Source organism: Tamandua tetradactyla, chromosome 18 (genome assembly GCF_023851605.1).
Source record: "Tamandua tetradactyla isolate mTamTet1 chromosome 18, mTamTet1.pri, whole genome shotgun sequence".
Classification (NCBI taxonomy): domain Eukaryota; kingdom Metazoa; phylum Chordata; class Mammalia; order Pilosa; family Myrmecophagidae; genus Tamandua; species Tamandua tetradactyla.
In genome coordinates this window covers 51,083,498-51,100,455 of record NC_135344.1, presented here as the reverse complement: position 1 = coordinate 51,100,455, position 16,958 = coordinate 51,083,498, and the positions used below count along the sequence as shown (strand labels likewise).

The 16,958-nt window shown below is 34.7% G+C and overlaps 1 protein-coding gene across 7 annotated transcripts in view; it reads left to right on the top strand.

The window, feature by feature from the left end:
- RNF138 (ring finger protein 138) overlaps window positions 1–16,958 on the top strand; it is a 44,976-nt gene that overhangs the window by 1,227 nt on the left and 26,791 nt on the right. For 3 of the 7 annotated variants that reach the window (XM_077135693.1, XM_077135694.1, XM_077135692.1), the window contains exons 3-4: window positions 14,192–14,357; window positions 15,481–15,596. In XM_077135693.1, the coding sequence (XP_076991808.1) occupies window positions 14,192–14,357; window positions 15,481–15,596 (282 nt within the window). Of the gene's footprint in view, window positions 1–44; window positions 493–11,027; window positions 11,552–11,599; window positions 11,663–14,191; window positions 14,358–15,480; window positions 15,597–16,958 lie in introns of those variants that run through there. The other 4 variants (XM_077135696.1, XM_077135695.1, XM_077135698.1 and 1 more) reach the window with 4 other exon arrangements.

Genomic DNA, 16,958 nt, shown 5'->3' with positions numbered 1-16,958 from the left:
CCCTGCGTCCTGCGCCCCGGGGGCAGTGCTCAAGCCCGGCCCCGCGGCGTCTCCAGGCCCCGGAGGCCCCTGCTCTCCTTCAGGCCCGGCTGGAATCCGGGGAACGTGGATCCTTTCTGTTTCCTAGCAACCTCGGTGAAGGCTGGGGTGTCGAGTGTCAGAACCGGCTGAAGGTGCCGGGCCTGCGAGGCCCACTCTGTGGTCTGCCTGCTTTGAAGTTTTTTCTTTTCCTTCTTCCCTTCCAGGTTCAAGGCCCCTTATCTAACTTACTTTTCAACCCAGGTTCACAGACCACCTCGGAAGCGCTTTGTTCCGATGAAATCTTATATATCAGAATTGGCGTAGAATTTTTCTTTTTTCATGTGTTAGAACTGACAGGACTTCCGGGTATTGAAGAGATAGTTTCCCTTTGTTTTGTCCTTCGGCTCATTACTTGGTACAAGGGAGGAGATAAAGGAAGATTTCTGTTATGAGGAATGAACTGAAAATGAGGTACTAATTCTAGGGGTGAAGAAGGGTACCTAAAGTTATTAGGTGAGATGACAAGGTACTATTGGACTTGGTATTTTTAAGAAGAATTTAGGCAGTTTTACAGACTGCTTGAGTCTCAGTGAGGGTTGGAAGGAGCTCTTCTTGAAAGGATATATAGATAGCACTTCTTACAAACCGGACTGATGGTTACAGTTCCCTGAGAAACTTAAAGCAAGTATACCAATTTCCAGGCTCCATTCTAAACTTAAGAAAAAAAAATTCTGGCAGGTGGGACCTAGAAATGTTTATTTTAAAAATACGCTTAGGCTTGAATATCCGGTGTATTTTTACATAGCTTTGCAAATATGAAAAGAACTGAACAAGTTTCTAATAAGTATGGTAATTCCTACTTCCATTTTTTTTTGGGAGGGGGAGGGAGGTTTTCTAAACTTTTGTAAAGAATAGGTTGACTTTTGGATTCTTAATCAGAAATTTTCTTACAACAACTTTTTATGATACCCACTCCTTGTTCATTAATCTCAACTCCACGGTCTACTTTATTACTATTATGTACTGGTTATACGAGCCTATAGTTAGTGACTTTTCTTCATAGACATTCTTATTGCTTTGCTGTTAAAAGAGAAGATTGCTTTATTTAGCGCAAGAAATGCAGATTCTTAGGAAAATATTTTGAAATGTCTAGGTCACACTATATACCTTTTGCCTGTACTCTGTCGGTATTATCGTAACTTGTTGCTTTTTCCATGTTAAAAAAAAATAGTGCTGGTGAATGGATGGGAGGAAGGACTGGGAGGGCAAGGTGAAAGGGTCATACAGTAGCTGTCAACAATATGTATAAATAGTAGGTCTTTTATAGACAGAATCATTTCAATTACTGTTGGGGTCATTGACCTCATAAAACACATTGTAATCTATAGGCCACCTCAAAATTCCATGTAGTTTGTTATGGGATATTATAAATCATGGACTGTAATTTGGCTTAATGTAAAGGCTGTGGAAAAGAGAGTGAAGATAGTTGTTTTTAATTCAAGACCTTTCCCAGTTCAACTTATTAGGGTGGGATGTGACCAGTCTAGATGTGGAATTATAGTAGATGTTGTCGTTGGGAAGAATGGACAGTTTTCTACTTGTTACCCTAAATCCCTGTTCCTTCCCATCCCCAGTTCCTCTAAGGTTTTGACTGAACAATTAATGAAAGAAGGCAAAGGGAGAAGAAGTTTTACTTGGAAAACGGTGGTAATGGTGGAACAGTTTTTTTGTTTTCTGATTTTTTAAATTAATTTTTGAATTAAAAAAAAATACGACAAGAAACACAAACATTGTTAACATATGATCATTCCGTTCTATATATAATCAGTAGTTCACAATATCATCACATAGTTGTATATTCATCATCATGATCATTTCTTAGAACATTTGCATCAATTCAGAAAAAGAAAAAGACAACAGAAAAAAATTCATACATACCATACACCTTACCCCTCCCTTTCACTAGCATTTCAGTCTAAGTTTATTTTAACATTTGTTTCCCCTTTTATTTATTTATTTTTATTCCATATGTTTTACTTATCTGTTGATAAGGTAGATAAAAGGAGCATCAGACACAAAGTTTTCACAGTCATACAGTCACATTGCGAAAGCTATATCATTATACAGTCATCTTCAAGAAACATGGCTCCTGGAACACAGCTCTACATTTTCAGGCAGTTCCCTCCAGCCTAACCGTTACATCTTGGCTATCTATTTAATGTGTAAGAATAACCTCCAGGATAACCTCTCGACTCTCTTTGGAATCTCTCAGCCATTGACACTTTATTTTGTCTCTTCCCCCTTTTGGTCGAGAAGGTTTTCTCAATCCTTTGATGCTGAGTCTCACTCATTTTAGGATTTCTGTCCCACGTTGCCAGGAAGGTCCACACCCCTGGGAGTCATGTCCCATGTAGACAAGGGGAGGGCAGTGAGTTTGCTTGTTGTGTTGGCTGGAGAGAGAGGCCACATCTGAGCAACACATTCTCTTGGGGATGACTCGTAGGCCTAATTTTAAGTAGGCTTGACCTATCCTTTGTGGGGTTTTCATATGAACAACCCCCAAGATTGGGGGCTCAGCCTGTTGCTTTGGTTGTCTTCAGTGCTTGTGAGAATATCAAGAATTCAACTTGGGGAAGTTGAATTTTCCCCCTTTCTCATCATTCCCCAAAGGGGACTTTGCAAATACTTTTTTATTCACTGTTCAAATCACTCTGGGATTTATCAGGGCATCACTCTGGACAAACCAACAAAATCTCCTGCCCTACTCAAGGTTCCATATACTTATGGTGTTCAATTAAGCTGTCTACATAAGTTATATCAGGAAATGTACTAGTCAAATATAAATTTTGTACCAAATAAACATTATTTGCTTTAGTCTCACACGTAAGTTAAAATTTTTAAATATTAATTACGATCAATTTTCAGCACCCTGCAGTAATGACATTCCTGTGTTCTTCCTCATGCAAAAACAATTTTTTAAATTTGTACATTTAGTCACTATCATTATACACTCAATGCCTAGATTATACTATCTCAGTCTTTATCGTCTTTCTGATTTCATTTGTGCCCCCAGCCCTCCTCCCTCTATCATTCTCACATTCACCTTCATTCAGTGTTTTGACATAATTGTATTACAGTTAGGTAGTATTGTGCTATCCATTTCTGAGTTTTTACTGTCAGTCCTGTTGCACAATCTGTATCCCTTCAGCTCCAATTACCCAATATCTTACCCCGTTTCTATCTCCTGATGGTCTCTGTTACCAGTGAAATTCTCCAAGTTTATTCACTAATGTCAGTGAGACATTCATACCAGTGATACCATACAGTATTTGTCCTTTTGTTTCTGGCTAATCTCACTAAACATAATGTCCTTAAGGTCAATGCATGTTGTTACATACTTCATAACTTTCTTCTGTTTTAGGGCTGCATAATATTCCATTGTATGTATATACCACAGTTTGTTTAGCTCCTCATCTGTTGATGGACATTTTGGCTGTTTCCATCTCTTTGAAATTGTAAATAATGCTGCTATAAACATTGGTGGTGGCACAGAGTTTTGATTGGCGAAAGGAGTTTGGTGGAGAAATGGAGAGATTTCTTGTAGCATAGTTTACTGTGTCGTTTGCTCTTGCCTTTTCCTGAAAGACAGACCTGTGCCTTTAAATAAATTTATATTTAACTACAAAGTCAACTTTTGACACATGGATAGTGAAGGTAAGGTGATACGGGCTATAGGTCACCATGGGTCTATTAGGAAGTAAGAATAAGCTTTCATTATTAATTCAGTAATGGGGAAGGGTTTGCCCACAGACTAATTTAGACAGGAATGAGTTCACTTTCATTCATTAGAATAACTTTACCAAAATATAAATTCCCATTTATTCCTTCAAACAACATTTACTGAATATTTTCTGTGTGCTAGGTACCATTAAAATAAAGTGCTCTTTCCCTGGAGTGGAGAGTGCTACAGACTAATGGAGAAGACCTATAAATAAGTGTGAGATGAAATAGACTTAGGTAGAAATTTTATGTGAGCATTGAAAGTAAATACCTAAAATTTAGTGTATGAGTTATAGGGGAAGATTTCCTGAATGAAGTAATATATTAAGGCAGAATTTGCATAAAGGGTTTGTTAGGGTAGTACCCTGATTAGGTAGTGATTACAGCATATGCAAGGAAGAGTTAAAGTGAGGATGATTGTATTCACACTACAAAATTTGGTTGGAGATGGAGTTTAGAGATATAGGCAAGATTAAGCCAAATTTGAACTTTGTCCTGAAAGCCATGAAGGTCTATTAAATAATTTTTGGCAGGGGGCAGAATGATCTCATTTCAATTTTAGAAACTTTAGTTTAGTAGAAGGGTCCAATTTGGTAGTGGTGAGACTAGTAAAGAGGTCATTTCATTGCTGTGTCTGGGAGAGCAATTATTTGAACCCCAACTAAGGGAAAATGGAGAGAAGAGAAACCTGACATTTTAAGGAGATAGTGTAAGATTTGACGACTGTATGTCCAGTAGTTACATGGGTATATACTTATAATTCTGGAATACACTGAGAGACATTTAGGTTGAAGCTACAGCTGTGGGTTTGGGTGTAGTCACTGCAAGAGGTATATAAATGAAAGATAGCAGAGGACCTAAATAGAACAATGTTCTGGAGAAACGTATTTAAATATTGAGTGGAGAAATTGCAGCCCAAGAAGAAATGAACAGAAGGATAAGAAGAAACCAGGATAGAGTGTGATAATAGGTAGCAAGAGAAGTTTAAGGAAACAGCGGTCAGCAGCATCAGATGCCTTAGAGTGGTTCAATGATATGTGTTGAGAAATGTGGAAAGACTACTACTAAAGAAGACATATTATAGAGTGTTCAAAGTAAGTTTTCAGAAGAAAGTACACATGGTATAGTAGTAAGGTATTTATCTCTTTTGGTGTTCTTCGTAATTTTCGAAGGCCACAGCACAACTTCTGCTCTTCAAAGAAGTAACTCTAATGTTAGAAGTAAGCTCCCATCGCAGTGAAAATTGGATATGTTTGTTGCCTTACTAAACTCTTAAAAAATGGAAATCTAATCTTTGTCTGCTTTTGGACATTTATGTAAGATTACATCTGTTTCTTTTTTTTCTTTTTTTCTTTTGGGGGCTTGGGCTAGGAAACAAACCTGGTCTCTGGCATGGAAGATTGCGTCTTTTAAAATGAGCTAATTGTAATCTCAATAAGTACAAATTTATATAATTCCCTATTTGACCTGTTCGAATCATCCAACCCTGAATTTTTAGTTTATATATTTTTAAATAATTTAACAACTTTATTGTTGTGTTCTAAATATATACTTTCTTCTCTGTAAGATGTCATATTTACTATAATTCTCAAGGCAAGGCTTATATGGATTCTTGGTGATTTAATGAATGCTCTAGATCATCTTTTTCTTAAGGTTTTTAAGACTTTATCCAAATTGTCTTGACATAGTTATTTATAAAATGACATAACAAAAAAAAGTCTGTGTTATAGCATTATGTAACAGAAAATTGACTTAATGTCAAGCCCTGAAAACTAATTTAAAACATACTTTTTTTTTCCTTGAAGTTTCTGAAGTTATTTCAGGGAATGATTTTGACTGTATACTAGGGAGCTAAAGGGTGTCAGATTTTTAATTAATTATTTATACTAAAATAAGGCGCATGATGAGTGGAAAGTTGTTTTTCTCTCCCAACATCTGTTGATCAGCCTTTTGTTGGTATAATAAATAAGAACAGAAATTTCTCTGGCATCTGCTAGTTTAAAGTTGAGAAACTTTATCCTTTTAAGTTGCAATGTACTATGCATTCAGATGCCAGACTCTTGATAATGTGAAAGCTTTAGTAATTCTTTTTTTTTTGCTTTAGTAATTCTTGATTTACATCTTTTTTTCTTCCCCCTTCTGTTGAAATAAGTCCTATCTAGCAAATTCATATATGATCCAGCTCAAAGGGAGATGAGTATAAGCAGTTTGATATTTGAAAAAACATGTCTGGGGGGACAGAGAAAAGAACTATAAACTTGGAGATATAAACCATGAATAACTTTCCTTTGTAGCTCTTATCACAGTTTATAATCATTATGTTTTTGAAATCAGATCATTTGACTAATATCAGACTCATCATTCAGACTGTAAGCTTTCTAAAAGTGGCTACAAATTCTTTGATTACATATTTGAGCCTACATGCATTCAGCACTGATTGAGTAAAGGAATGAATGGGTTCGTGTTGGGAGTCTGCAGCTTGCTTGTTTTTTCACTTGGTAAAGTCCTTCAACCCCTTTGAGCCTGTTTTCTTGTCCATAAAACAGGGATAAAAAAATACAATTTCACAGGGTTGTTGCAAGGACCAAATGAGGTAAGGTTTGTGAATGATAATCATCATCTTATATTTGTGTTGTGTTTCAAGTTTTTTTTGTTCAGATATCTAATACCAGAGGAGTTACTGTGAATAAGGAGTTGAGTCAAGAGGCAAAGTATTAAAGGTACAGAAGGGAAATATGGTTGTCTCTCACAGTCAATATTACCTTATATACTCCTTGTGTATGTATAGAGATATGTATATAAAGCAGGTTGTAATTGTATTATTTTCCTTTTTTGCACAAAGAACAGAATCCTATATGCATCCTTTTGTATCATGTTATTTTTCATATATCTTGGATATCATTCTATATCAGTACATGAAAGGCCTCTTTTTTTTAATTGCTGTATAATTTTCACTCACTTAGCAAACTTAAGTGTCCATTATGTTTCAGTACTCTTGTAGATACTAGATATACAGTGAACAAAGCAGATAAAAATTCTTGATCTCTTGAAGTTCATATATTTAGTGTTGTAGTATTCCATTGTTTGTATCATCATCCAATCTCATATTGATGAACATTTAGTTTGTTTCTAATCTTTTGCTATTATAAATGAAGCTGCACCAAATACATCATTTCACACATAAGAGTTAAATATGTAAGATAAATTTTAAGAAGTAGAATTGCTGTGTCAGGTTAAATAGAAGGGAATTTGCCAGCTATATCACAGAATGTGATTATAGATCTCATAGAGTGTACCTGGAAGGTGCTCACTGTTTTGAAAGTTTGATATCTGTGGATTAAGGGACTGTTGAATTGTATTAATTAATTAATATGTATTAATTAATTGGCTTTTTTTTAAACAAATATTAATGAATGCCTTCTAGGTGCCAGGCATTGTTAGTACTGAATATACTGTGGTAAACCAGCAGATATAATCCTGCCTTCTGGAGCAGGGCCATGGTAAAACATGCATATTTTAATTCAAATAAACATGCACATGAATTTGTAATTATAATTACAAATTCAGTTTCCATGAGAGTTTAACAGAGGACCTGGTGCTAATGTAGATGGATTCGTGGACCCTTTCTTGAGGAAGATACTGTTGCTGAGATCTAAATGATGAGTAGGTATTAATTTGTAGAGGACTGTTTCTTTTTTTTCCAAGGGCAGGTATTAGGAAATGAACTCAGGTCTCCGACATAGCAGGTGAGCTGCCTGCTGAGCCACTGTGGCCTACCCTGTTGTTTTTATATAGAGCATTCTGGGTAGAGGGAACCTTCTTGACAAAGATCCTTAGAAAAACTGCAGGACCTGGCATTTTTAATTAAAAAAATTTTTATTAAGGAAATTGTAGAGTTTACAGAGAAACCATGCAGAAAATAAAGTTCTCATAGTAACACCCCCCTCCCCCGTTTTAAGACCATTAGTGTGGTACGTTTGTTACAATTCATGAAATCGTATTTTAATATTTGTACTATTAACTATAGTCCAAGGTTTACATTGGAATCCATTGTGTTGTTCAGGTCTAGCATAGATTTTTTTTTTTTTTAATTTTTATTCTAGAACGATTTGCAACCTAAAATTTTCCCTTTAAACCACATTGATTTTTTTTATTTCAGTGCTGTCATTACATTCACAATATTGTGTTACCATCACCATCAGCCATATCAAAATGTTTCTACCACCCCAGACAATCTCTGTACTAATTAAGCATTAACTCCCCATTCCCAACCCCTATCCCAGCCCCTGATGACCTATGTTCTGGTTTCTGACTTTATGATGAATTTGTTAATTCTATTTATTTCACATCAGTGAGATCACATAATATTTATCCTTTTGGTCTTGCTTATTTCACTCAACATGATTTATTCAAGATTTATCTATGTTGTATTATGTACCAGAACTCCATTTCTATTTATGACTGAATAATATTCCATTTTAAGTATGTACTACATATTGTTTAACTGCTCGAGTTGCTTTTATCTTTTGGCAGTTGTGAATAATGCTGCTATGAACATCAGTGTACATATATCTTTTTGAGTCCCTTCTTTCAATCTTTTGGGTATATCCTTAGAAGTGTGATTGCTGATCATATGCTAATTTTATACCTAAATTTCTGAGGAACCCCTAAACTGTCTTCTACAGCTGCTGCTCCATTTTACATTCTCATTAGCAATGAATGTGTTTCTCCACATCCTCTGTAACACTTACAGGGCCTTGTGTTTTCTTTCTTTGTTTTTTTTTTTGTTTGTTTGTTTGTTTGTTTTTTTGGTGCATGGGCTGGGAATTGAAACCAGGTCTCCCATATGGTAAGCAAACATTCTTCCACTGAACTACACATGTACCCCAAGAACTTTTTGTATTTTAATGACAAACATCTTCTAGTCTTCAGAAGCTTCATTTTAAAAATTCTTTTAAGCCTTGGTTTCCTCATCTGTAAATTAAAGGACTTTGTTTTTGTTTTGTTTTAAAGAATTCAATATAATCAATGTAAAGCTTCTGGAACTTTTCCTAGCATACATTAGATAACCAATAAATTGTAACTGCTGTTTTAAAAAATGTCTTCTTTCCCCCAAGTTGAGCTAACTTACAAAATTCTATCAGTACTATATATATAATATTGTAATGTGCTTCTACTGAATAACAAAGGCATTATACTAAAACTAAATGTCAGCAAGTGGAGGATGTGCATGAAGGGTATGGATGGATACTTTGTGGAAGAAAAGGAAGTCTTCATATAGATTATGGTGGTGAAGGCATGGATATTTACTTAGGTTGGATTGTGTGATGTGCAAATAAGGCTGTTTGAAAATGAAGAGAGAAATAAGTGCTAGTATGTTGAATGAGATGGCAGAAACAAAAAGACAAATATTGGGGTAGACAGGTGGTTTAGTGGTAGAATGCTCACCTGCCATGTGGGAGACCTGAGTTCAATTCCCAGACCATGCACCCCGCCCCCCAAAAAAGAAAAAAAAGACAAATATTATCATGCCTCATTCGTACAGACTATTGCATACAAACTTAAAGCATTGAAGTCAAGAGCATGGGTTATCAGGTTGGGGCCTGTTGTAAAGGGCTCTAGAATGTAAGCTCTTACAGAGTCACATATATTCCGGAGCTGTAATTATTATTTCTAAATTCTGAGACAATGAGCTATTTTTGTATAACCTGTTCATTCCCTGAAACTTCAGGCATTTACATGACACCTGAGACCCGGAGTACTGCAGCTATGAAAGTCGGCATTACCCCATATAGCAACTGTTAAAAAAAGTAGAAAAAGTGATCAGACTTTGACTAGAGATATGAATGAAGCTGATCTGGATAGGACTAAAGATAAATCAGAATACAGGGCAAAAGATGATATGGTCCGTATTCTAAAACTTCAACTTCTATATGAGACCAAAGGGAGAGATGTTTATTTGGTGCAGAATTTATATTTTGGGTAGCATATTATCTAATTTAACTTGCATGGTCAGTTTATTAGAACACCATAATTACATGGAATTTTGAATAAGGCATGAGATCTTCTTGGTTTGTACAAGTGAGTGATGCCCTGATATATCCCAGAGTAATTTTGGCAGAGAATAAAAAATTAATTGCAAAACCCCCTTGAGGGACTGGGGAGAAAGAAGGAAATATTAAACCTCCCCCATCTGGGGAATTCCTGACATTCTTGCAAGCAGTGGGGACAATCGATTCAATAGGCCGAGTCCTCAGTCTCCCGCTATGAAACTTATTCTTGCAAAGGACAGAACTCCCAGGATGAGCTGGGATCTGGCATCATGGGATTGAGGAAGCCTTCTTGACCAAAAGGGGGAAGAGAGAAAAACCAAATGGCAGCATTTAAGGAACTAAAACAAAACCAAAGACAGGGCTTCAAGACCAATTAAGGGTAACTTACTGTCACACTCTCACTGACTATACAGCTCTTTTAGGTATGTGTGCGATGCTTCTGGTAGAGTCAGTGATAAACTTGATGTTGAGTAGTGTTCTTTAGTAATAAAGAAAAAGAGAAAAGTATAGGGGGCATTTTTCTCTCTTATAAAGGGATAGGAGATTAGCCCTGGGAAAGAAAATAGATCACTGTGACATCCTACACTCATTTTTATTTTGTTTATTTTATTTTATAAACTTAAAAAGTCTGCCTCAATGTATCAGTTATTTTCCTGTCTCCTTCACTAAAGTCTTTAGACTATCCTGTCCCATGAAGAACTTCACGAATTTGTTTTATCTCACTTAGACTTCATTTAATTTTCCACACAAATTATATGCAAAAACTGAGTTTTGGCATAATATTATTTTAATTAAGATGTTTCCAAATCTTAAAAAAAATCTTTTTGACAAGACAAAGTTTCAATGACTGAGATATTTCAAACAGAGTCGAGAAGTTATCCTAGAGGTTATTCTTTGGCATTATATAGATATCCCTGTTTAGTTTATGGTGTGTTGGAATGGCTGGAGGGAAGTACCTGAAACTGTTGGACTATGTTCTAGTAGCCTTAATTCTTGAAGATGATTGTATAAGTTTATAGCTTTTACAATATGTGTGATTGTGAAAACCTTGTGTTGGATGCTCCTTTTATCATTAAATAATAATCAATAAATATTATTGTAAATATGTATAAACAGTGGGGGGATAAAGGGTAAAAAATTGGGTATATTGAAATATTAATGGTCATTGAGAGGGAGGGGATGGGATATATGAGTTTTTTTTCTGAAATGATGCAAATTTTCTAAAAATGATTATGGTGATGAATACACAACTATGTGATGATATGTGAGCCATTGATTGTATACAATGGATGGACTGTATGTGTGTGAAGATTTCTTCATGAAATTTTTTTTAATTAAAAATTTTAATATCAAGGCAGAGACAAATCAAGTAATATAGCTGTTTGAGAAACTGGATTTTTAAAACAGTTGATTAGCACAAACTGAAGGATTACTCTATTAAGATAACATCTGTGAATAAAATTCAGGTTATATGAATTTGAATTTCATTTAAGTTTGGCACCAGACTGAACACCGATCTAAGCCAGTATTTTTTCAGTGTTTAGAAATACTGAACATTTTTATCTTCAGATTAAAAGAAAAGTTCTGTAACAGAACCTGGGTATTTGAGTGCAACTTAATTTAGGCCACCAGTATCTCCTACGTAATTTCAGTTTATGAAAGCAAACTGGCATTGCAGCAAAGAATTTGAAGCCTAGGTAAGATATGAATTTGCAAAGCTTATCTTTGGTATGATTCCCTCCAGGTTCAGCCCCATTCCAGTCTCACCAGATTTTCTCAAAAGGCAGCTGGAAACCAGTGATTTCTCAGTAAGACCTCGAGGTTTCAACTCCTTAAAAATATCAAACTAACAGGGTTTTAGCCTATCAAATGTTTGTATAATTTCAATGTGAAAATTTTTTACATACATTTGTTATTAAGGTCTCATTAGAAACTCTGAGATTCAATGAATTTTTTCTTTAAGTCTATATGTATTCCAGTATCTTTGCCAGTTTTGGTCTTAGTTTTTTATTTTAAGTTAATACTGTTTAATGGTATCTAGAAGTTACTTTTCTGTTTTTTCAGTTGCTCTATCATTATACAGTCATCTTAAAGAAACATGGCTACTGGAACACAGTTCTGCAGTTTCAGGCACTTCCCTCTAGCCACTCTAATACACCTTAAACTATAAAGGGAATATCTATATAATACATAAGAATAACCTCCAGGATAACTTCTCAACTCTGTTTGAAGTCTCTCAGCCACTGACACTTTGTTTTGTCTCGTTTCTCTCATCCCCCTTGTGGTCAAAGGTTTTCTCAATCACTTGATGCTGAGTCCCAGCTCATTCTAGGATTTCTGATCCCACATTGCAGGGTGGTTTATACCCCTGGGAGTCATGTCCTATGTAGAGAGGGGAAGGGCAGTGAGTTTGCTTGCCATGTTGGCTGAGAGGCCATATCTGAGCAACAAAAGAGGTTCTCTGGGGGTGACTCTTAGGCCTAATTTCTTTCCTTTGCAGGGATGAGTTTCATATGAACAAACCCAAGATTGTCTATTGGCTCTTTTAATTGCTTATTTGACACATGAATTTACTGGGATGTGTAATGTATGAATTTGAATCTTAATTTGCCGTTCTCATATTCAGTTGCCTTTGATATATATATATATTTTTTACATGGGCAGGCACCAGGAATCGAACCCGGGTCCTTGGGCATGGCAGGCAAGCAGTCTTACCTGCTGAGCCACCGTGGGATATTTCTTAGGATTTTGTTTCCATTGTTTTAAATATCTTCTGAATATATTTGATTCTTTGGGGATTCTCCAAGTTGTTTTAGACTACAAATGAGGAAACCAAGTCTTCCTCTCATTAACATTGAGGACTCTTTTACTAAAAAAGATCCTCTTGTCCCTTCCTTCTTCTCCTGCCTTAGTGGAGACCTTCTAGAATCTGATTACCATTACTTTTTTTTGTCTTTGATGCCTCCTCTCTTCTTTTATCTTTTAGAGTTTCTCTGATTAAAGAATGCAAGTACTGGCTAAAACAAAAGATTTAAATTAAAAATTTGTATTCAAAATTTCCCATTTGAGTGTAAAAGAAATTTAAATAGCTTTCAATTTTTATTTTATTTTACTAATATTTTTTTAAAGTTGTAGTCTTCATACTTCTGAAGTTGTTAAAGCTTAAACTGCACTAAGACTTTTGGGACACCTTGTATTTAAGAATTTTGATAAATTGCTATCTAGAAACTTAGAACAATCACTTCTTTATACCCCCATTAACAATGGTTACTTTTAGTATTTTTAAAACTAGTTTATAATTTGGTAAGTGAAAAGGGGCACCTCAGTCTTGTTTACTTTGCAGTTTGGTAATAGTGAATATTTTGAATGTTTTTATTCATGAATCAATTGGTAATCACTTATAATGCTACTTTAGTAATATTAGCTACTACTTATTGAGCACTTACCTAACTGGCAAACCATGATAATTATTTAAATGCATTATCTGTTTAATCTTTTGAGCAATCCTATGAAGTATAGACACTTTCATTATTTTGTTGGTGAAAAAACTGATTCTAGAGGGGAAAAGTGACTTGTTGAATGCTGCATAATTAGGAAATCCAGATCCTTTAGTCTTTTATTACACTCAGTTTTTCTTGGTATAGCTGAGGAAGATAGGGATATTTGTATTTGTGGGGGATTGGATTAAGTGTGTACTTAACTTTCTCCAGATCCCAGATTATGTTCTATTGCACACGGTTGTAGGAAATGTTCATGTTTCTTGACCAGATATCTTTTGGTAACGCTTATGCTTCCTTAGAATAGTAAATGTTCTAAGTTAGAGGAAAACTGGTTTAATTTTTTTTACCCTTGAGTATCCCAAGCCAGTTAGTGCACTGCTCTGTGGAACATTATCTGGAAATACATCAGTTCGAAACAAAAGATGATGTGGTCTGTCCTCTCATTTTGTTAGGAAAAGAAATGGAGAGTCAGCATGTTTTTCTTGACACAAAAACTGAAGTTTATCTTGGAAGACCAAGATAAAATCCAGGTCTTCTTTTGTACTGTGCTTTCTCTGATAATGTTATATAACACTAATATTTTCCATGTGCTATGTTAAAAAGTTGTAAAGCAGACTGAGTGTAGTTTCTCGTAATTCCCATCTAGCCCAGTTGTCTTTTCTTGTACTCAGAGAAACACATATACCGTTCTTAAATTTGTGAGATTTACATACTTATGAATAGCTTTACTTGTTTAGCATGAACAAATACCTAAAATAAATTAAAGCAAATGTTTAATTTTTGAAAAGAAGAGAGTAATTTTTCCTCTAGTTTATATATCACAAATGTCTGGTTTAGTTTCTGTAGAAAGTGCTTCCTGACTGCAATGAGAGAAAGTGGAATACATTGTCCCCTCTGTCGTGGAAATGTGACTAGAAGAGAAAGAGCATGTCCTGAACGGGCCTTAGACCTTGAAAATATCATGAGGAAGTTTTCTGGTAGCTGCAGGTGCTGTGCAAAACAGGTAAAGTAATGTGATACATCTTTTCTTTCAAATTCTACATTGAAATTCCTCTGGGTGGGTATTAATGTAAAGAGAAAGAGGTTATTTAAGTTGGGAATTGGGTAGGAAAAAAAAACTGGTTATTGATCTCATTAGATTATAAATTTAATTCACCAAAAATTTCAACATATTTTTCACAAAGTAATCATTCATTAATCACTTGCTCAGTGAGTAACATGGCTTTCAGTTCATGTAAACCACATTCTGATAAAACCTCAACCCTTAAATAATTTTTCTGATGGTAGCATGTGTATTGTAATTTGTGCATGGAAATGTTAGTTTGTCCAAATAGATTTATATAGTCAAAGAATTTTCTAGTTGTCCATTTTATTTATGTATGTATTTATTTAAGAAATCACAAAATATTTAGCCGAACATTTTGCTTAGTTTTTAAGGAACAGGTGGGAAAATACTGACAGATTACTGGCGTTAATTGTCTAATCAGGATTTTAGCATTTCATTATTTGGAGAAGGAATGAAATGGTGAGGGGCAGTTAGGTTTTGAATATGTCCATGTTTCTGTGGATTTATCACAGGCATTTTTTTTTAACAGCTAGTAGATTTAGTGATGAAAACCTGTTGCTAATTATGCATTCACTCAAGACAGACCTGCTTTTCCATCTCTTTGAGAAAGGTGTTTAACAGGGCAATGAAATAAAGCTGAAAAACACACTGAGAGATTTTAGCTTTACTCAGTAAGACAATGAAAAATGTCCTAAGTGTTAACTGGGAACTTAATTTTTTAAGCTCTATCTTATTGCCAGGTTGCCGTAGATAATGGAAAAGAATAAATGCTAAATAGCATGGGGCCACCTCTTGGGCCAAGCTCAAGTGTAAAATTATTAATATTTTTTGTGATGAGTCTAAGGATAACTGGACCCTTCCCCATTGTCTTTGGAATGAGATGGATGGAAACATCTATTTTGCCTCCTACTTAAGGATTAAATCATTTACTTAAAAAAAAAAAAACTCTTGTTTAAATGGAATATTTAGTAAACTATTTTTTTCTTGTTGACAATATTTCAAATTTTTCACGTTCATTTTAAGTTAAAAATCACATTACATTTTCATCAATAATTTACAGATTAAATTCTATCGTATGAGACATCATTACAAATCTTGTAAGAAGTATCAGGATGAATATGGTGTTTCTTCTGTCATTCCAAACTTTCAGATCTCTCAAGATTCAATAGGGAACAGGTAAGCAATATTTGTTCCTAAAAAGAGAATTTTTATAATTGAAATGGAAATTGTTCTAGGGCTATGAGAAGGTGTTTTCTTTCATTTTTTAAGTAACTACAGAATTTGGCCTCAAAATTTGTTGGTGGTTGGCACATTTAAGATTGCATCTAAGAGATCAACTTCATGATATACTTAAACTTATATCAATTAAAATCATTCTAAGAATGTATATTTCTTTGAACAAATCAATAGACTTGGGAGTTGAAAGCTATTTTCTCTTACTGATTTTGCCATAAAATCCCTAGAGAAAATCTCTTTCAGTAATATATTTGCAAAATGGATAGAATCCTTTATTTTCTGATTTAAGTGGTGAAATTTTTAGGTTGAATTTATGCTGATCAAGTTTAATTTAAAAGTATGACTTTGTACTACTAGGTACTATTATTCTATTTTAATCTCAGGTTTTTTTTTAAGGCTTTACGGTTTTGACTTGATTTGTATTTTATTTCAAATTTGTGTATATTAAATTTTTTGACATATATTTTACAGAAAAGAATGGTCAGAATGCACATGTATGGTTTAAAAATAGTGATAAAACAAATACCCAGTTACTTGCTAATCCATGTCAAGAAATAGAGCATTTTTCAGTACTTTAGAAACTTCATGTGAGCCCCTGCCCATTTGAAACTACCCCATATCTTTATCTCCCCACCCTCTCGCTCCCAAAGGTAACCACTGTCTTCTTTTTTGGTTATTCATTCCCTTGTTTTTCTTTACAGTATTACCATTCATGCATTCATTCCTAAACAATGCATTGTTTGGAAAAACTCAAAAAACACATAACTAAGGGGTGGGGGCTGGGAAGAATCCAAAAAACAAACAAACACATAACTGTGTAAGAAAAGGCAATGTTGTTACTGTTCTAGAAAGGGTCCTAAGAGACAATATGTTAAATACCTTCTCAAATATTTTTTTAGCATTTCATTTGAAACATTTGTTGCTAACTTTCAGTAATATAATCAACTGTAAGCACTCTAAACATACTGCAGTTAGGCTACTGTCCCTATCCCTCTGTTGAAATTGTTCTGGTATTAAAGCCTGTGATAATTTTCTGATTGCATTGTCTGATAGAATTCTTTTAGGTTCTCATTTTACTTGACTTCTTAGTGCCATTGGATCAGATTGGTAACACATCTTGTGATCTTTAATCTCCTTGATTGTCTTTGCTTGCACATTGCTTTTTATTGTACTGCTGCTGTATTATGATTACCTATTTATTTGTTATTGTGCCCAGTAGATTGTTTTTTGTTTCTGTTTTTGTTTTTAGATTAAGTTTTTAAGTGTGGGGCTGGTGTTTGTTTTGTTCAGCATTGTTTTTCC